Source organism: Halyomorpha halys, unplaced genomic scaffold, assembly GCF_000696795.3.
Source record: "Halyomorpha halys isolate HHAL.00 unplaced genomic scaffold, Hhal_1.1 Scaffold388.1, whole genome shotgun sequence".
NCBI lineage: Eukaryota > Metazoa > Arthropoda > Insecta > Hemiptera > Pentatomidae > Halyomorpha > Halyomorpha halys.
The window spans coordinates 41,354-63,993 of record NW_027114767.1 but is presented as its reverse complement, the minus strand read 5'-3'; the positions used below and the strand labels follow the sequence as shown (position 1 = coordinate 63,993).

Sequence of the window (22,640 nt, the reverse complement as noted above, 5' to 3'; positions counted from 1 at the left end):
TATAATGTGAGAACATGAAAACTAAAAAAATGATTCAGGTAATGAACCTCTACAAATTACACTTTAGGTAGTTGCTAAATAAAAATAAATATTTATCAATTCATAAAATTAATTCTTTATACTGAAAGAATCTACATTTATAATAGGTTCTGGCATTTGATGTATACTTATTTTGAGTTTGCATTATTCATTATTGGCTTTTTATCAATATTTTTGTTGTCGATCAGCTTGCGGCCAGAAGGTTATAGTGTGTCTGGTATAAGGTTGCTGACTGTATACCATTATTTTTTAATAGATGTGATGTGTAATAAAGTAGTGTTTAGTTATAGTCCAATTTTATTTCTTTTAAAAATACCTCAACAGATTAGTCATATAAAATAAGTGATAAGTGAATAGTGTATTATTGGTATTTGCATTATTAGTGGCATAGTGTATAATTAGTATTTGTATTATTAGTGGCATAATCATTTAGTGAAGCAAGAGTGGTAACGCTGTAATATCCCTGATGTAGCTTTTGTATTTTGCTTGATACAATAAGTTATACTTTTACTCTGGTGAAATTCATATGTCTATTACTTTACAGGGACAATTTCATTCTAAACTTGAAGAATTGGCTCCTCTTCCAGAAATTTTAAGGAAAACACAAGAAAAACTTAAAGAAACAATTCACCTTAAAACTCTTGCAGAAAAAAATTGTTTGGTTTTGTCCCAAAACTTGGAAGTAGCTAATGAACAAGTGAGTCTTTTAAAGAAAGGGCTTATATATGCTAAATAGTATTATAAATCTTGGTATTGTTATTGGTCTTAAATTTGAGAGCCAATTGGCTTTTTAAGGTATTTCTGATATAACATTTTAACCCCTATTTTTCTGCATGAGATTCTACTAAGTCTGAATTTCACTCTGAATAAGGTAGAATATATTGATATTGTAATCCTAAATTTTTTTTTGGATTACAATATCGCCCATGAATGTTTTCCTGCCATATTGTATTTGTACCTTGTGTAAGTTAGACTGTGTCATGAGATGAGCTTATGAGTATTAAACTTTTTTGTCTCTCAAATTTAGCGTTATTTATTAACTAACATTGGTTACGGGCCCAGGCACGATATTCAAGAGACATTAAAAGTTCGTGTTTTTATATTTGTGCGTAAATCAAAGTAAGTAGTGTGAATCGAGCCCGTGTTGACTGCAATTTATTTTTGGTATGGATTCAAAGAGACTATGGATAAGTTTAGAGAATTCAAAAATGAGGTAGAAAAACAACTTGAGGCTAAGATAAAAATATTATATACTGATAATGGTAAGGTAAACACTAATAAAACCTTTGAGAATTACTTACGCAGGCATGGGATTGGCCATAAAAAAATCTGCGCCCTATTCTCCTCAACAAAATGGTTCAAGCATAAGAGTTAATAGCACAATTATTGAGAAATCTAGGACCATGTTAGAGGACTCAGGGCTGGATCGAAGATATTGGATAGAAGCGTTGAGTATGGCCACTTATCTTAAAAATTGAAGCCCTACAAAAGCTAGCTCTCAATTATATATTTGGAAATCTGGTCTGGTAGAAAAGTTAACCTATCATATCTCAAAATCTTTGGGTGTAGAGCCATGAGATTTATCCCTAAAGAAAATAGAAAACAATTGGATACCAAGTCCGAAGAATGCATTTTTGTCGGGTACCCTAGTGACTGTAAAGCATATAGACTCATAAATCCTTCAAACCCGAAGCGGGTGATTATTTCCAGAGATGTTAAATTTATTGAGAAGGCAACTTCACTTGAGAAACCGAATGAAATCTCAAAATCACCCTCTGAAATTCCTATTGTTTTTTCTGAGCGATCAAATAAATTGGATAATGAAGAACCGGACAGTGAAGAGCCATTTTATGGTTTCGAAAATGAGGCTAAAGATGTTGATGACAATATTGAACCTATGGAAGTGGAAGACATGACTATTCCTCTGAGATCAAAATGCCACTATAAAACCAACATGAGTATATGAGTATTTCATCAACTCTTCAAGAGCTCCTAATCCTTAAGCACAAAATTAATATTGAAAATATTGGCTTGATGTTTTAAATTTTTTTTTTGTTTGACTTAAATTGTGTTTTAAAATTTAGAATTATGTGGAGTATTGATATTGTAATACTATAATTATTGTATAATATAGAAGTCGTATGTTTATACGCCCATGTATGTTTCCCACAACATTGTACTTGTACCTTGTGTGAGTTAGACTGAGTCATGACATGAACTTATGAGTATTAAACATTTTTGTCTCTCTAATCTAGCGTTATTTATTAACCAACAGAATAAACATCTAATTATTGCTATTTAGATTTTAAAATCTTTATAAATTTAAAGTTTATGGTGCTTGTTTTGTAATTGACATAAAAAACATGTAGTTAACCAAACCAAAATTTACAGTTGGTTTTGTCAATTAGTTTCTACTACAGTTTATTTCATATCTCTTTTGTCACTGTTAAAAGTGTTCCATGTGATTATGAAATTTTAGTTGTATAACAAGAAACTATAAAATTGTTTGTTTCTCTGTTATAGTATTTTATATCCTTCAGTATTTATTTAAGTTTTAAGTTTGGACTGAATAAATAGTTTAAATTTTGTCGAGTCAATATTCATTTCATTGTTTTAGAAAGAGAAGTTGAGAGAAGAGCTAGATGAAATAAATAGAAATAAAAGTGAGAGTGAAGCAGAGAAAGCTTCATTGAAAATTAATCTCACTGATGGAGAAAAGAAAATGGAAGAGACGAAAGCTGAAAATAATAAACTAAGGTTTTTTATACTTTATTTTCTCGACTTAGTCACAGTTAAAACTGTGATAACAAAGAAACAATTTACTTTCTTTTATAAACTATCTCATTCCTTTATTTATAGTAATTTGACTTCCTACTTTTTCCCTATTATGGAAAATATAAATTTAAAAGCCACAGTAATTGAACCAAAAAAATTCAAAACACATACAGTCCGGGAAGCTATATTTTATGGAATAAAGAGAAAATTACCTATCTATCATATTTTGTCATTAATATAGATAAATAACTTCAGCAAGTTTACCAAAACAATCTTCTTAATGATAAAATTAAACAGCCTTAATATTTTTAATTTCCTTACCGCTATTAGGTTAGGAAAGTACAGTCTAGTCCTCATTTTAATTTATTAAAGTTACATCGTAAACTAGAATCCGTTTTACATTAGACTAAATTCAAATTTACTTCACTTTAAAAATATATTTTTTTAATGAACTATGATTTTAACATTAGAAAATCTCCTTAAAAAATATTGTCCATTGAATCACATAAATAACCATCAATTAACATAAGTATATTAAACAGGAATATTCAAACAACTAAATAAATAATTGTTAAATAAACAACAAAGAATGTATTAGAAGCAATAGGTGTTCATGTAAACACATTTGTTATATACGATGAATGGAATATGGTCCGGGTGCGGTCAAAAAAACTGAAATAGTAAATGATTATACTATTTTTATTGAGCCAACGTTTCACCCTAAGTTGCAGGGCTTCGTCAGGGCTAAAAAAGATACAAACACTTGACATAGTTACAAAAAAAGAAAAAACATAAGTGGAAAATAACAGGGGTATACAATGAAAAGTAAAATATAATAAGAAAAACTAAAGGTTGTAAACAGTAAATGAAAAGGGTAATAGTAACAGATAGATAAGAGATAAAATAAGAGAAGGGATATTAAAGAAAGTACAAATTAAGAGATGAAAAAAGGAAAGAATAAAATCAAATGATGAGACAGAATTCATACCTGTTTTGACGGAAGTATTGGGAGGAGGAGTGGGGATGGTAGTTTAGCACGCCACAATAACGAAAATAATTTTAAAGTAAACATTGTAAAAAAAAAAATTTAAATTAGGTAAACAATAAATGGTAATATACATAATAGAGGGGGAGGAGAGATATTTACAAAATTATAAAAAAAATCAATAAAAAAAAATCTCATAGATAGAAAAACAAAGGAGAAATAAAGTATAAAATAATGAGATACAATATGTGTAAGTGATTAAGAAAGACAATATACCAAATGAGTGGGGATACAGAGAAGTGTAAATTATAATAGACAATTATTAATAAAGTAATTAATATAAGTACACTTAAGGTAACTCATGAATATAGATTAAAAGATAAGATACATAAATATAAATGAAACAGGAAGGATAGTAAATATAAAAATAATTAAATAAGTGGTGAGAATTTAGAGAAACAAGAAAAAAAGATATGACAAGAAAGTGGGCTTCTGAAATGCAGAACAAAGTGAAAAGAAATATTATGAGGGTTTAATTATATTCAAAATGTGTCAATATGTAAGGGAGATGCAGTCTTTATCAACTTTATGATTGATGGAATTCTCAGTAAAATTTATGTAAATGGACTCCGAGATGAGACGTTTGGTGTGGTTGGGGACAGTGGCAAGAATGGAAGGATTGTCGAAATTAAAAGTATGATTCAGGTTTAATGCGTGTTCTGATAATTTAGATGCAAGTGGATTACAGGAGTTGATGGAAGTTTTGTGCTGAGAAATGCGGTTCTTAAGTTGGTTTTTAGTTTTGCCGATATAGAAGGAATCAGGGTATCTGGTAAACTACATTGGAACGGTATAAGAAAGGAATAGGGTCTTTCAATTTGGAAAAAAGATAGGAAATTTTATTGTGGGACTTCAGGCCAAGACGTAGGGTGGGAATAGTGGATCTTAAGGATTTTTTAATTTTATCAAAAAGAATGGGGATATACCTGTACTGAAAAAGTAGTGGAGTGGGTTGAGAAGAGTTGAGGACAGGAGGGATTGGAGTATCACGGTTAATGTAAGAATCGAGTAGTTTGTTAGTAATTTTCAGAGAGAAATTGTTGTTAAATAGGATCTGTTTAATACCTTGTATGTTGGTCTGGTGATATTAAGGGTCAGAAAGAGAAAAGGATTGGTGGATAAGGTTCTTAGCAACATTAATAATTTGGTGATAAGGGTGTTGAGAAAAATAGTTGAGGAGTCTGCCAGAATAAGTGGGTTTGGTATACCAATCAATGGATAGGGAGCCATCGGAATTTCTGATAATAAGTAGGTCAAGAAAAGGGAGGGAATAGTCAATTTCACCTTCAACAGTAAACCGAAGTTGAGGGTGGTAGGAGTTAAAGGTTGATAGGTTCTCGGGGATTCTGTCAGGATTGAGGACAAGGAAGAGATCGTCCACGTACTTTTTAATGAAAATTATGTCTTGTGAGAAGAGAGGTATTATAGAGTCGAGAAGGCCATTAAGAACAATATTAGAGATATCTGGAGCAAGGCAGTACCCCATCGCAAATCCACTAATTTGGTGGTAAACTTTATCGTGAAAAGTCAGGTAACCAGAATTACAGCAAAGTTCTATAGCAGAAAGAAATGAGGTGAGGTTAAGCGTGGTATGAGGTTGAATTATAGTCCAGTTCTTCTCAACGATATGAGGGGCTTTGTCAATGGGGGTGTTAGTAAAAAGGCATTCGGTGTTATATTAGTGGTTTTCCGTTGTTATTTACATATTTTTTATTTTATCTCTGAACTTAAGAAACTTAAATTTGTTCTATGATTTTGTGAATACATTGTAACATTGCTTGCATTGAAAACAATAGCAACTGTAATCTCTCCCTAGCTTATTTTATTAAATTAGCAATCAAATTAACTTGCACCACTGTGCATTTTGATTTTTTAGTGAAGGGACCATTTTTGGCTATTCCAATTGTTCCAGAATTATCTTAAGAAATTATCACATTGCCAGGCAGAACATCCAATTGCTTTAAGGCTGTTTTGAAATTCTCATTTCCGTAACTGGTATACAAATCTCTTCAATGATATCAATTTGGATCAAGTGCTTTAGAAAGCATTTATAAAATATTCGGAAGTTAATAAGTTAGAATCATAGGCAAAATGTTATCTCTAATCTCTATCTCAGCTCAGATGGATGGTAAAGAATTGTAATCTAAATGCAATGTACTAATTTCAAGATTTTGCCCATTATGGTCCTATACTGTATATTTAGTATATTCTAATCTGTATATATATAGAGTTCTATACTGCATATTTTTCTGTTTTTTGCTGTATGAAATTCAGTCTCTTGTCAAAACTAATTAGATGGCTAATTGAAATAAAATGTATTTCTTGCGTATTTGTATTGACAGATCTACTGTCCTACGGCTTGAGGACTTGTCAAAGTCAACTGAGAGAAAATGTGAAGGAAAAATTCAGGAGTGCCTCCAGCTCCAAAGCCAGTTGGAAACTCTGAGGGAAGAGTCTGCAAGGCAAGTTTCCAGAATCAAAGACAGATACGAAAATATGAGAAAAACTCTTCAGGGTCAGATATTTGAATTAGAGAATCAATTGGCTGCAACAAGAGCTTCGGCTAAAGCTGCTCAGAAAGATAGAGATGATGTAATTATATATTGTTTATTTTTTATCCATTTATAATAACCTTGTTACCATAAATAAAAAAAAAGTATTAACATTTATTGAAGCACATTACTGATTCCCACAATATTCTTTTGTTTGTTACTAAAATCCATACTTTTACTATATTAGAATCACTGAAAAATAGTTAGGAAATCATCATGGTTTCATTCTCCTATTTTTTCTCTAATTATGTTGACCATTATACATTCAATGTGAATCATTCCTTCTTAGAAAAGAAATAGTATGGCTAATATTATGTTTTTTAATTCAACAGTATTAATCAAATATTTTTTGAAAATTATTTTGTCAACTTGGATATTAAGGTTTCTAATGTACGTTTTTAAAATGAGAAACTTATGTAAGCGGCCATTATATTGGTTAAGATCACTAACCTCTTATTTTATACCAATCCCATCTATTCATGATCTCTACTTTTAAAAGTATTCAACTTGTTTTTAGATGATATTTTTAATTCACGACTGAAAATATTAAAATGTAGAGAAAAAAATTAAAACAAATTTATTTCATCTTCTTAAGAATTTAAGTAGAGTGCTACCAATGGGTAGTTTCTCTACATGCCTGTAACACTCCATTTTCATTTTAACTAAGATTTACTGAATGTATTATATAATATACAGTTGTAAATTTCAATAAAGATATTAAAAAAAAAAAAAAAGAATTGAAGGTTTCAATGATTGTTTGTAAAACTTAATTCATAACAATATTAGTACATTTGAAAGATTGGTGGAAAACAAAACAAATGTAATATGTAATAAATGTTATAAGTTTTGAGATAATGGAAAAACAATGAGGTCCGAGAAGGGAAGTTGGAAAGGTCCAACAGAGGGAACCTCACCACTACTTCTTGGATGTGCTGGTTTTATTATTCTATTGCTGTGCTATGTTTTCAAGAACAATGTCCAGTGGAACCTAATTGTTTCCTCCCTGTGTTAGTTGGTTTTATTTCATTTCACTAGCCAACAGAAGTTGCCAAAAAATCATACCAAAAATTTATAGAACCTCATCAGAGGACTATTTGTTATTGCTTTTTAGTGACATGTGTAATTATTATTGCTTCTCTTTTCATACATTAATTTTGAAATTTCAGATACGACAGAAGATGCAAGCTCAAATAATACAGTTAAATCAGAATTTCGATCAAGCTCAGATGAGGATTCGAAGTTTACAATCTCATGTGAATTATTTGAAAACCTCATATACAAGTATATTTTGTCCAGCTGATAAGACCGATTCTTCAGTCATTCTTCCATAAATAACTTTCAGCTGACCTGCTGGTCTGACTGTAGATTTTTTATAGTAATAATAAAATAATGAATTAATTATCTTCACTTTTATTTCTTATATTAATTAAGTTATTTGATTAATTCATTTAAATAATATAGAATTTTATCTATATTCAGTGTTACCTAGAAAATAAAAAAACTACCACATATTAATATTTTCAAAATGACAATGAGAAGAGATAAATGATAAAGGGAAAAATAGCTATTACATGCAGAGATAGATCAAGAAATGTGGAGCCCTTTGAAAAAAGTTTCATGAAAACTTTTTTGAAAAAAAAAAGAAGTTGAATAGTGTAACTTTAACTTTGAAGAGGTAGGCAATAAATTTAAAGTTTTATTTTTATATTTCTTTATTTTATAAAGGGTTCTATTATTAGACAACTGTATATTTTTTTACAAGGTGTCTTAGTCAGAAAATTTGTATTTTTTCCAATAAACAAATGATTTAGTCTTGGAAGAATGTTGTCTCTGTGACTGTGCTCACAACCAACCATGGCAGCTGTCTGCTAGACGCTGGCTTGAGGCAAAATAATCAAGCAGGGTTCCTCCTACTCAATATTTCATGTGTTTTATTTTTGTCAATAATATTAATATGTAGGATTAAGATTTATTATGGAAATATTATATTACTATTTATCAATAGCTTACCTACATATTATTACCTATATATTTATAAATATACAAATATTGGAGTATTGCCAAAAATTAGTGGAATGTATATGAATAACCTAGTTTCAAAAAGTTTTTAAAAAAATAAACAATAACCAATATTGTATAGATGGAAAGTAAGTAGAAGAAATACAAACAATCATATACATAAAGAAAAATTACCCCCAAAAAATTATTATCAAATCTGGTATAATAGCAATAAAGACAAAAATGAGGGAGTATACTATAAAGTCAGAGATGATAAATTAGAAAAATGATATAATAAGTGAGAAAAATAAAAAGAACAATTAGGAACTTCTACTAGGACATAAGAAACAAAAATAATGGAATAATAGATGAGAATGAGGTAATAGAAATGAAAAACAATTAAAGGAGTTCTTCAAAATTAATTACATTCCAGGACTAACCTAAAAGATCAAAAAAAAACATTACAACGTCAAATTAGAAATGAACAATAACAAAAAATTAACATATTATCGACTATTTTGTGTACGATTGCAATATTAGACACTGGTTCACGGACATTAAGTTGATCAGAGGTGCTGAAATAGACAGACCATTTGCTATTAGTCGCAGACACGCAGACCATGAAGCCTAGAAGCATAAAAATTGAGGTATACGAAAAGATAAATGTGAGAGCCATTGATGCGGTTCAAAAAAGACAAGAATACAAGGCATTTCTGGAAGAGAAACTAAAAAGATTAGACCAAAATAGATCTGTGGAAGAAATCTGGAAGTATATGAAAGATAGCATACTTGAATCAGCAAGGTCTATACGTGGAGTGAAGAAAACAAACACTAGACTCAAACGCACCAAATGGTGGAATGAAGAAGTCCAAGAATTGATCCATAGAAGGAGCATGGAAGGCTTACCAGCGGAATCGAACACCACAGAAATTGGAAGAGTATGTTTAGTGGAGAAATGATACTAAACATATTGTATGAGAGGCCAAGAAAAAGTTGTGGGAAGAATTCGGAAAATGCCTTGACAGGGATTACAGAGAGAATATAAAGACGTTTTGGAAAAAAGTAAAAGCACTTAAGGGTAAAACTTCCAAAGAAATCAGAAACATAAAAAATGAAAGCAGGCATATCATCTCAGACCCAGAAAACATCTTGGATAGATGAAGACAATACTATTCTTTGCAGTTCTCTGACCACATACGATCCCTTGAAGAAGAGTTAGCGAACGCTCAGGAGAAAGGAGAAGGATATGGATAACAGAATTAATAGCTGGAAGGTTAAGGTTTACTTAGTATGAAATGTGATATGATATGGGAGGAAGATATAGAAAGGACTCAGGATCGTTTGAAGCTAGGTAAAGCACTAGGCAGAGATGGAATTTTCCCAGAACTTATCAAATATGGAGGTAATGAAATGAAAAAATTACTGCAAGCACTTTTTTAAAGATATGGGACAGTAAGGTCATTCCAAACGACTGGGAATATAATATCATGATGCGAATTCATAAGAAAGATAGTACAACAGAATGTGGTAACTACAGACCAATATGCTTATCCCAAGTAATGTATAAACTGTACACCACCCACTATTGTAGAAAGCAGGTTATGGGCACTGATAGAGCCAAAACTAAAAAAAGAAGACCAGGCCGGATTCTGACCTGGAAGACAAACCCAGGATCACGTATTTGCTCTCAGAACTATCGTAGAAAAGGTATGGGATAGAAATCAGAGCAGTTATATAGCTTTTTTGGACCTAAAAGCTGCCTTTGATTCAGTACTCAGATGGAGGGCACTTACAGCCAAAAGAATTCCCGCAGACCTCCTGAAAGCGATTAAATCGACCTATCAAAACCCTAAAGGAATAGTTCGTATCAATGGCTGAGAGTCAAAGCCATTTTCTCTGGAAAGAGGTGTGAAACAAGGAGATAGCCTCAGTCCATTATTATTTATTGTCTTTATGGAAGAAATCCACAAAATATGCTGGAGAAGAACGGCTTGGACTGTAGTTGTTATGTGGAACATGAGGACGGTACAAGTACCGGCATTTCTATATCCAAATGATATGTTGCTGGTGACAGACACTAAGGAAAAATTGCAACAGGCCATTATAGAATGGCAAGAGGAACTTGCCCACAAAGGAATGAGTATTAACAGCCTCAAGAGCAAGGTTATGACTGTTGCCAGAGATGAAGTGGATGTGAGCAATGATGAAGTATTGGAAACAGTGGTCTTCTATCCCAACCTAAGAACAGTTTTCAATAAATCTGGCAAAATAGAGCAAGAAATGTCCAATAGGATAAATAAAGAAAATAGTATTTACTACCAGATATGCAATACTATTGTGGGAAAGAGGGTGGTAGGTAAGGATATCAAGCTCCATATCTCTAAAGCAATATATCTTCCAACACTATAATATGGCAGTGAAAGATGAGTGACCCAAGACAAGCACATGAGGAGGATTACAGCTGAAATGCGATTTTTGCAAAGAATATTAGCCAAAACTAGGAGAGATAGGTTAAGGAATGAAAGAATAAGAGAAGAACTTCAGATACTTAATAATAAAAGGTGTAATAAAGAAGTTGGATAAACAAAATGTAATCTACAAAATAAACTGCCAAAATTGCACAAAAAATAAAGTAGCAACAAGAAATATAAGATTCCAAGAGGCAATATGTATTCCTAAACACATTTAAAAAGCTCTTATCTTTAAAATGGATACAAATAATATGTACATATACCATGCTGATATCTGATAAAAAAGTTAAATTTCTCTTAATATATAATTAAACTAAGCAAAATTACAGTATATTAGTATCTAATGGGTAGTATCGCTTCATAAAATAGTTTGCACTTCTTGAGAATATGAAATATTATTTAACCCTTAGTTGATTATATGTTTATATTAATTATGCCCATTGCCTGAGAGATCTCAGTGCACCTTAATTTTTTTTTTTACCAACTACCCCCAGACTAGTAGAATATTTGAACAACAAAATGAACTTCAGTGTCCTATCACACAATTATCTCAGAGGAATGTTTTATTTTGCTCCTTCAGAGCCAATGATAATATGACATATTTATTAATGCAATATTAGATAAACTAGTAATATGTTTGAATCTAAGGGATAGGGTTCACATAAAATGAAAATAAGAAGATCAATGTTTAAAAATAAAATATAATTTGGGAAAAGCATTCACTTTTTTTCCAATTTAGGTTCTCAATCAGGTATGAGATCCACTGCCATTGATTTATTGTTGTTAGCTGAATAAATGACCTTATAAAAAATAAAGAAGTTAAGATTTGTTCCAACATGAATCAAAACCATTAATAAACTAATGGTGAGCATGAGCTGCATGGTTTTTCTTCTCCAATATTTTTGGATCATGTGGGAAAAACCTACTTTTCTGCAAGAGGATGGCTTACCCTACTCTCCTTCAAAGGAGAAGTGAAGCTAGAAAGAGGGGAGGTTGATCACACTGTCAGTGCACATTGAGACAATAGGATTTTTTTCCATTTATGAAATTACCTGTAAAATCGTTAATATGAACTGAACATATATAGTAAATGCCAATATGAACAATATAGTAAATGCCATACCCAATAATTTGTTTCATCAACAATGAAAATCTATTCAGCCATTACAGAGAAAATCATATGAAACTCAAAAGGTGTTAAATATAGACCAAAGGTACTCCACAATTGGCCCCTACTCCTCTCTCACGCCCAAGATGTTCATAATTCGATGTTTGTATGATGGTTGTTATCTCATTTTTGTTTTTTAGCCCAGATGTAGACCTGAAGTTCAGGTTGAAACGTCGCACGAATAAATAATTTTTGGTTTATTTGCTGATCGCGCCCTCCTAACATTTTCTTCACATATCAATCTACGGTCAACCATCAACCTCTAATAATTTTTTTATATTACGGTTTTACTTCAAATTATTAAGATTTTGTAAGTGTGCTATGGTTTTTAATATCCTTGATTAGAAGGGTTAACAAGCTCGAAAACTCTAAATTCTCGTCATATTAGCATCAATCTCATTACCAACGGCGAATCTTTAGTAATGAAAAATGTTCTTAATGAAGTATTTAAAGATAGTAGTTATCAGATAATTATTTCAGATTTATGTAGGTGATTTTAAATAAAGCTTCATTTTCTGGACTAATATTTCGAGCGAGTGAACCATCTTTCCCCAATTTTTCATGTTGTTTCCTGGGACCATAAAGGGCAGTATACCACTCAAAACAGAGCTCAAATCACTTTTGTTTGGTCCTAATATAATTGGTATAACGGAGGAAAAGAGCTTAGTTGCAGACCGTAGATGGAATGCTGAATATTTCATAATGCGACCAAACTGTGGTAACCTAACCAATCTGGATTGAGAAAGAAAATTATATAACTTTCATCATTGACTGAGTTAGTAAAATTAACGAACTTTGAATATATGTCAGAAGTTATAAAAATGTTCTTAATCCAATTCGTTGGCTTTCATAAGAGAAAAAAATCAAAACGAGATAAAAAAAAAGAAGCAATTAATGGCTAAATACTATTTTAAATTATAAAGGAATATTTTAAAAATTAAGTACTTACCAACTAAGTATTTTTAAAGCAATTTTTCATAGGACTTAATAAATTAACTTTATAATTTAAACGATTATGGAAAAATCGGTTTGATTTAATATTTTCTTAAGAAGAAAAAAAAAAAAAAACCTTTCCTAACAATTGAAGCCTTGCTACTTTGAAGTGGTAAGAAGGCTTAAAACCCATACTCAAAAATTTGTTTAATCAATAGTAACCAAAAGCTACCAAACAAACGAAACTTTTATAACTCTCAAGTTTGAATTTGAGGATCATTTGTCTGTTATGGAAATAGCAGATCATTGATATTTCAGCAGATAACTGATATTTTTCTTTTAAAAATTGGATAAATACCATTCCATAATATTTATTAATAATTTCAAATGACATTTGATTAAAAAATATTGATATGTCAATTAATTCTTTGTCCTATTTCTAATAAGTAATGATCTGCTTTCGGAAACACTCGGCATTCCATTTAAGGTCGACAGTTAAGTAATTAATGTTGATACAGAGGTGGTAATGAGAATTTACAGCTTAAAAGCTTGCTTATCCCTGTTAGATAGACTGCAAAAAAAAAATAATAATAAAATTTAAAAAATAGAAATTTCATTCTGAAAATTCACAAGATTTAATAGACTACATCAATAAATCCGTAACCACCCGCGATAGTGAAAAATATTCCAGTAACAAATTTTCGAATAAGTTATTGATTTACCAGCTGAATTTAAAATGATTATGATTTCATTACTTTAAGCAACGTACCATGACAAGTTATTTTATTTTTACAGGGTGTTCCCTTACAATGAACATCCCGAGTTCCCAGAGGTAAAGTTTTGACCAAAACTGATTTTATTACCGGTTTAGATAGTTGATTATAGATTAATAAAGTGTATGTGGGTCGTTACCCCCATAATATATAGCCCTGATTAAGACCTGAAACTCAGGTCGAAACGTCGGCACGAATAAATAATTTCTTATTTATTTGTGTTTTTTTGCTGACCGCACCCCCGACTATCTTTTCTACTGATTTCATTACAATTCTTTCTCCAAACAGAATAATAAATCAAAACGAAGTACTTTTTTTCATTATTAAAACTTGGGGTTAATTTCTATTACAATTGAAATTAACTACCCTGCAGGAAACGTACCTACTAGCTCCAGATCTGCTGTAGTTTTTCAATTTCATCGTTATGTTCAAATATGCTGTTGATGAGGTGTTCGGTCGTAAAACATGGTATCTGAACTTTTTGTGTATTGAAGTTTTTGGTAATATCTGCTTTCAAACTTTACCATCAAAATTTAACAATCAGTTTCTCACATGTTTTCGTTTTGTTAGTTACCATATTTTACGACCGAACGGCTCAGTTGTTGCAAGAATCTTGAGGAAATGTGTTTCCTTAAGGGAATAATGTCGATATTAAGTTATAGGAAGCGACTGCTGATTGAAAGGAAAACATTTTAATTTAAGTTTGTAAAAGTTATCAATTTTGCAGTTACCATATTATACGACCGAACGACTTAATTAAGAAAAGAGTGCTAAGGAATTCAGGATCGTGTTGCACAGAGGTGTGATATTCTTAATTAACATCTTTCCTGTAAGATGAATTCTACTTATAAAAGTGAACCAGATGGACGATAAAAGATAAATAGTGAGAAACCGTTAGGGTTTAAACTTGAAGTAGAACTAAAAAAAAAAATTAATTATGTATCTTAAACTGGAGTTTCTAATTTCATTTTTAAATATCAAGCAGAGTATTAAGGAAACTGTTGATGACAGCCGTTTCTCTGTTACCTCCCCCTTGATAAAATTTAACAATTAAATTAAAAACAGTTGAAGTATTAGCTAATAACAAAATAGATTTTTTAAGTTCGAGAAACAGTAAATGAATTTATTGTATATTGGTGATAGCATTAAATATTGATAATTAATTGCATATAAAATAACTTATTGATTAAATTATGAAAACTGTATTTTCATCGTTACTTTTTTACCACCAATTATACTAGCTTAATCGAATATTTTAATGAAAAAATGGGAATATGTCCTGGGACGAATGCAGTTGAAGATGAGCAGTTGCTCCCTTAGAACCTTGTGTTGACATCAATATGGCGGTATGTCGTCAGTGCTGTGCTGTGTTGTGGTACGTGAAATAAAATATATTGCGTTTAAAGTAGTTGTTTATTACTTTCTATATCATGAATAACCAAATATTCGACTTTTCTTTGGAAATCCGCAAATCCGATTTTGTATAAAATTGTAAAAACTGAGTACCTACTACCTATTGATAGGGCACCTATATTAGTTTTTCTCTGGTTATTTGTTAAATAAATTATTGGGAAAACTAAATTGTTAACATTGCGTTTATAAAACCTCCAATTTACACTTTCTTTAACCTATTTATTCATATATTATTCCCTTCCCTTAATCATCAAAGTTTTTCAAATCATGGTTGTTTTCTGTATTAGAGTTTTTAATTTAATTTTGACTAAACTTTAGCTGTTATCATATCAGAATTTCAAAGTATTGTCATTGGCAATTGAATCAGCACTTGAGCTAAATCTAAATAATCAAATCAAATATATCAATTGCTTTCTTATTTAAGATCAATGTGTATCTTTCATAGTGTCAACCATCAATTGGAATCCTCAATGCTTTCAATATCAGTTAAATGATTTCATTGAACTATATTTGCAAAAAATTAAACAAGAACATAGTATTATGGTTTTTGAATTGGAGCTAAATGTTTCACTAAAGACCTTTGTAGTTCAAAGGTTAAACCAAGTTTGAGCATGCTCAAGCTCTTTTTATTAAGATTTAAGGTTTTCAAATTTTACTGTTGACAGAATAGTTTTAATGTACTTGAAAAAATTTAGGATCTTTATTCATTGTGGAATCTAAATTCTGCTTATAATCCATGTAGTTATATATATATCGGTGATATTTGTTCATTGTATGAATAATCTATTATTTTTTGTTTCAGCTTGTGTAACTTTTAGATTAGGCAAAATATTTAAGTTGAAGCAACGACCCACAAGTATTGTAAACCGACAACACAATCGAACCCAGCAAGCATTGAAGACATCTGAGGATTAATTCTATTTAGTTTCTAGTTTTTTATTTAACCACGATTTCCAAGTTGATTTTATAGTGGTAAAAGTTCCATGCGTGATATTTAAACTTTAATTTGTAAGTGAACTGAAGAAACAAATTAAATTTATTTCCTGGTTCTCGGATTTGAGCCGAGAAGGAGGATTTTTAAGAATCTGATAAGATTGGAATAGTGGCTTTCTATTATAAGGACTATAATTCTGTGATACGATACGCTCTTAAAAGAAAATAACGGACATTTTTATTGCTAAGGTCTTGAGCAAAAGAATTAACAATGTCTAGCAATCCTCAGTGGAAGTCTTTCCAGCCGCCAACACTAAATGACACATCTATCATAGACTTTAAGCCAATGAGCATTCACAGTAATGGAACAAGTTCAAGTTATCGCAGCCCAGGAATTGGATATCCTTCTAGTAATATCTACCAAAATGATGCAATGAAAGATATGGCCAATAATCTATTTTCTTCTCAATCTAATTTTTCCAACTATAATGTCTATAGTAATAATTCCAGTTCATCTGCAAGGTATTTATATTAGTTATACAAGATAATGTTTATGGTTATGTCTGTTTATTTTTATTTTATTTTTTTTAATATTGTATTTGGGAAGTAGTTTAGTTTTTTTTTTTTTTAATGTAGGATCCATTGTGAAACAAATATTGCTTTTATATTAAACTAAGGAAATTGGATGTTGCATATTTGAATTATAACCTGATAACTTCTTCCCTTTTCATTTGTTTTGTTTTATCCTTCAGTTAGCCATATATGTAAATTTTTAAACAAGTAACTATTATTCATTGGTTCCCTATTTACTGTAAAATTTTATTTCCTGAGGTCTATAGTATATTCTTTAAAAATTTAGCAATTATATGCTCTTATATGTTGTCTTAGCAGCTTAGTTTCTTCAGACTTCTTTTGTCTCTCGAGTTAAATTTGTTCCTGTTGGTGAATCCTAATTAATTAGTTTCTCATAAATTGGTTTTTAGTTCCATTTTACATCATGAATTACATTTTTCAATTTTTGAAAAAACAAAGGATCATAGTTTGGATGTGCTATAGTTTTTGATAAGTTATGCCTAAATGAATTTTAGAATTTCTTTGTTAATGAGATTGTTTATAATTTATATTCTTTGTTATGGTTTTTTTTTTAAATTCTTATTTATTTACAATCAATCTTTATCTAATTTTACTCTACATTGCTATTAGGATTGAATTATTCTTTGAAGTTTCTAGCATCAATACTATTAATATTAATGTATTTTAAATATATTTTTGTTATGTTTGATTGTGTTAATTGATTATATAGATTGTTTGTGTTGTATCTTTTTAAGGTTTCCAATTGGAACATTTACCGGGAATGAAAGCAATGATATCTTTAATGGTGATTCTATTCAGTCTCCTAGTAATAATAGCTATAATATTAGTAATAACTCTACAAATTCATCATACAATGATACATCTTTAAATAATCAAGGCACCCGTGAAACAGGAATCATTGAAAAATTATTAGTAAGTTATTATTTTCAAAATGTTATTGTTATAAATTATTCTGAACCAATTTTTTTTAATGAGATTTTTATTTTTTAACAAGAGGTAATAAGTTAGTCCAGTCACTGTCACATAGATCTAATTTAGTGTATTGTAATCAATTCTTTGTATTGTATACTATCTCATAACTGTTTATGATTGGGGTGTGTGACCTCATTTATGTCTTTTCAGAATAATAGTGGCTTCAAAGAATGACAGTCAGCAATTCAAAATTGGCCTACTTTTATATATATTTTCCTTATTCTTACATATTTTGTTTTAAATTGAGTTAAATGTATTTGTTCTACCTATCTTATTCTCTTGATGATTTATATTCATTTTCATAGTTATGTATTTGGACATTATTTAAAAATAACAGTTTTAATTCCTATATTTGTATTCACAATCTGTAATTTTTTGTTATGAAAAGAATTAAGTTCTATTGTAAATTAAGTCGACTTCTCTAATTGTCTATAACAATTGGATTTAATTCTAAATCACTTTTATATGGTTTGTTACTATGTGGTAATTTTGAAACTCATATAACAGCAGACAAATAAATAAATCAAATTAATTACAATAAGAAAAAACAGTTGAGCTTTTGACTAATTTATCTCTTCTGGCAGAAATAAAATCAGATCCTCTGCTGGATTTTCAAATGTATTTAAGAGTTTTTTATTTAATGAAATAATTCAATTTTTTTTAACTTTCATTTCCTCACCAAATAAGATATGGTTTCGATGTATTCATAGATTATGTTCTTGTTACTTCTGAGACCAAAATTTAACTCTTTAAAGAAGTTACATTGATATTCTGATGTTATAAATTCAAGTGTCAGTAGTTCGGTGAATAATCAAATTTCTATTTGTTATATGGATGTAATTCATCTAAAAAAATTTTTATACCTTTAAGAGTAATTTCCTAACTTAAAACACCCTTCTGTGTAGATCACTGTACTATGTTCATTTTTATTTTATTCAATTACTTAGTCTTATCATTCTTTTTTCTAAAAATATCTGTGTATAAATGTTTTATAGGATACAATAGGAATATATCTAACATCAAGTCTTGAATTTTTAAATACCAGCTCAAAATATTTACAACACACTAGTCAAAAAACATACGTAATATCACATATACCCCAGAATGCAACATATCTCATATCATTGGTCTGAAAAGACACATCAACTATATTATCGTATATATTTAATATGGTTTGTTTATCTTGGAGTGATATACTGTCCCTGATTGATGTGTCTCTTTAGCTGTCGAGGTGAGGTGTGCTGCATTTAGTCTCCATGTATGTTATCTTGTTCTCTTTCTTTTTGTGCTAGAATTAGTGAAAGGCTGACTGATGAGTGTTTTGTTTGTATTTTGGGGATGGTACTCAAGGCCTGTTATTTGGAGTATTCCGATTGAAGGGTTTAGCAAAATGACAATCAATGTTATGTTTTTGTGAATTTATGTGTTCAATTGAAAAACATTCAATGTAGTGTTTGACGGAATAGTAGTCTATGTTTTATTCATCGAAAAACAGATTACAACCCTAATTAGTGATCACCTGTTTTAGGTTTCCTGTAATGAATGTATCTTTTCTTTTATATTCATATGTAATATTTTTATATTATACGTATGTATACAATTTAATCAATAATTTTATTTTAGCACTCTTATGGATTTATTCAGTGCTGTGAAAGGCAAGCTCGGCTGTTTTTCCATTTTAGTCAGTTTGGGGGAAACATTGAACATCTGAAAATTGGTGACCCTGTGGAGTTTGAAATGACTTATGACAGGAGAACGGGAAAGCCTATCGCAAGCATTGTTTCAAAAATCGCTCCAGAAGTGGTAAGCTGTGAATTAATTAGTTATTTAAAAATATTAGCTAATTTTTTGGTATTCTGGCTTTTCAAAAAAAGGAAACACTTAAATTAATAAATGAATTTACATTTAATTTAAATTTGTTCTTTTAAATATATAGTTACTGAACCTTAATTCCTAAATTTTCAGTTCTTTGAGTTAAAACAACTTGATATCTTAACTTTTTGGTTGCAAAAACAATCCCTAAGAATATTATTCCTTAGTGTGTTGTTTTTATCAAATGGATTAAAATTTTATTACATAAATACAGGTTGGTATTTATTTTTGTTAACAACACCTTCAGTTTCCTTAATGGTTTTTTATATTTGTACTGTAATAAGCATTTTCATATAAAATCATACTCTGCACTACAACTTGAAAGAGATAGATCATAAATTTTATTATTAAAGATTATAGGTTAATTTGTGTTAATTAAATTAGTTTTGAATTTTTTTTTGTATGATTAGTTGTGTGAGATACCATCTGTTAAATGTATTGAAGGAGACTTACATTAATTGGCTATATTTCATGTTATATTTTTAATTATATCCATGATTAAAATTTAGAAATTTGATTATTAATTACCTCTTATGTATTAATCTGGTATCAATATGAATGAAGTAGACAAACCCAATTTTTGTTTCAAGTGTTGGGTGTGTACATATTTAAAATAAATACTATATAATCCTTGCTAGTTGCTGCCAGTTAGGTTATAATAATAATAATAATAATGCTGTTGGAATTATGAGATTGGCCATGAAGGCAGGACCATCAATAGGCCCAGCATTATCAACTAACTTACATAAAGTAAATATACATGTACTTATATAGTTCTTTGAGGTAAAATTTTCTGTTCTATTTGATGTTAAGTTAATAAGTTTAATAATTAATTACTTTTCTTTACTAAGAATATTTTCTCTTAATCAAATTAATTTTCTTCAACACAGCGTTCATATTTCTGAGTTCATATTTTACATTTGCTAGGTTTTGATCGGGGCACTGCAACCTGAAAATATATCTTCTGTGAGAATAAAACATCACCTATATAAAAAATAAAAAATTAACCAAAGAAGTATGTTTTGTTTATTAAATATTTATAAAAATATCTAAAGAAAGGTTTTTATTATGCTCTGACATTAAAGAACTATTTATTAAATTATCTTAAAAACTACTTTTTTTAACTTTAAATGATATTGATACATATAGCTGAAAGGATTAATTTGGGAAGAAGCGCCGTTTTATAAAAGTAGTTCTGCACTACTTTTGTATCCAATAGTAGTTCAAAAGATTTATGTTCACTAAATTATTTATCTCAGTGTTTTCTCTTAATTATATTAATACATTAGTTCTAAATAAAAATATTAGTTTTTATTTTAACTTAAGGTCAAATTGGTTTCAAATAAATGTAAGTTTATATTTTAACTAAATACACACTTATTAGTAACTAGCACTAAGCCATTATGATATTAGCCAACATCTGCCTCTCAGAAGCCAATAAAATAATAAAGAAGTATTCCAAATATTTTATTTAAATCAATTGAATGGAAATCATTTGTTTTAATTGGTATCTTAAAGTTTTTAACCTACTCTACATCCATTAATCTTACATTATTGCTTTTGAATAGTTAATATATGCATATAGTATGAAGTATTTGTAATTTATAATCTTTGAATGTCTTTGTATACTTCACTTAAGTGAGGAAGAATAGGTTATCTACCAGAATCAGAATATAAAAATTTATTCTCTGGTTCTGCCACAACATAAAAGTAAACCTTCCCCTGCCAGTGAACTGATATAAAATTGTTTTTTTGATTATCTGTTAACCAGCTCAGGAATTGAAACATCATTGGTTGTGGTGTATTTGTATTTGCATTTTTATGTCTTTCTTATATATTTAATATTGCATTTTGTGAAAATCATCTATTTTCTCCAGATGTCTTAAGTTATTGTTTATTTTTCATGGTTAATGAGTTATTTGATAGTAAAATTTATGGGTTGTGCCATTGTAGAAACATAATTGTATCCAGGAAACTAGTTTTTCGCATTAGTAAGCGAAAGTAGCTGATGAAATTTGATAAAATTTATGCTAAACCATTTCTTCACTAATTTTCAGCTTTAAACCAAAATTGGACTCCCTGTTTTGTTTTTTTTTAGAACCTTTTTTATCTTTTTTTTATGTGAATAAAAAGCTTCTCAGAATTGCTGGTATGTCTTTTACAATCTATAATAAATATTACACTCCACTGATGTTATTCCATTGAGATGGAAACTTATTGAACAAACTGTATTTATTTTTAGCAACACTGGTCTATCTATACTGGACATATCTGGTATTAATGAATCACATTACTATTTTTTAATTACTTATTTCTGTCTCATGTTTGTTATCTGTTGTATGTCTTGGCAAGTTACTAAACAAATTTACAATAAATGTATGAACTTGAAGTGGCAAAACTATGAGCTCAAAAATTTCTTTACGGTATAAGTAATTAATTTTAAGAAGAATCTAGTCTGTCTATCCTAGGTGAACCATATATTCGAACACACGCTTGCGCATATAGGTCTGCGAATCACCTGTTAGGAAATGCTATTATGAATATTTGTGCTCTTCTGAATTACTTAAAGTAGACATTATAATTTCAAGTTAATATTGTGTTTTTTTTTTGTGTTTTTTTAAGAAAATTCATTTTATCATATGTTGTTTTTAGCTTTCATATAAAATACTTTCAGTTAACATACAATTTAATATTTCAGGTACTTAGTGAGGAAAGGGTAACTGGCACAGTAACAACTGAGTTGAAATCAGAAGGGTCTGGGGGAGACACACAAGGACGAATCAGTTATGAAAATCGAGGAGAATGCTTCTTTTTACCTTACAATAAAGATGATGTTGAAGGCAATGTTAGTCTCCGAACTGGAGATAAAGTCAGTTTTCAGATAGCAACGAATCCAAGGTTAGTTCCCCTGATTTAACAATTATAATTATAAGTTTTAATAAGAGGAGAAGATAGTCGGGGGGGTGCGGTCAGCAAAAAAAACAAAATAAACAAACAAATTATTTATTTGAGCCGATGTTTCGACCTGATTTTCAGGTCGTCATCAGGGCTATAAAAACAAAAAGGCAACAACGATCATTCAGAGAGAAAAATAATAATGAA

General features: G+C 29.7%; 2 protein-coding genes across 4 annotated transcripts in view; both read left to right on the top strand.

The window, feature by feature from the left end:
* LOC106682092 (uncharacterized) overlaps nt 1-7,814 on the top strand; it is a 58,140-nt gene extending 50,326 nt beyond the window's left edge. For 2 of the 3 annotated variants that reach the window (XM_067051889.1, XM_014422753.2), the window contains 4 exons: nt 584-736; nt 2,657-2,796; nt 6,202-6,451; nt 7,578-7,814. In XM_067051889.1, the coding sequence (XP_066907990.1) occupies nt 584-736; nt 2,657-2,796; nt 6,202-6,451; nt 7,578-7,742 (708 nt within the window). In that variant the 3' untranslated portion in view covers nt 7,743-7,814. Of the gene's footprint in view, nt 1-583; nt 737-2,656; nt 2,797-6,201; nt 6,452-7,577 lie in introns of those variants that run through there. The other variant, XM_067051890.1, reaches the window with a different exon arrangement.
* Nucleotides 7,815-14,983: 7,169 nt separating this feature from the next.
* The window catches only part of Unr (cold shock domain-containing Unr), a gene marked incomplete in the record, with an annotated part of 39,050 nt that continues 31,393 nt past the window's right edge, over nt 14,984-22,640 (top strand). Inside the window, 5 exon segments of the mRNA XM_067051899.1 lie at nt 14,984-15,129; nt 15,970-16,622; nt 17,429-17,606; nt 19,290-19,469; nt 22,237-22,436. Of these exon segments, the coding sequence (XP_066908000.1) occupies nt 16,372-16,622; nt 17,429-17,606; nt 19,290-19,469; nt 22,237-22,436 (809 nt within the window).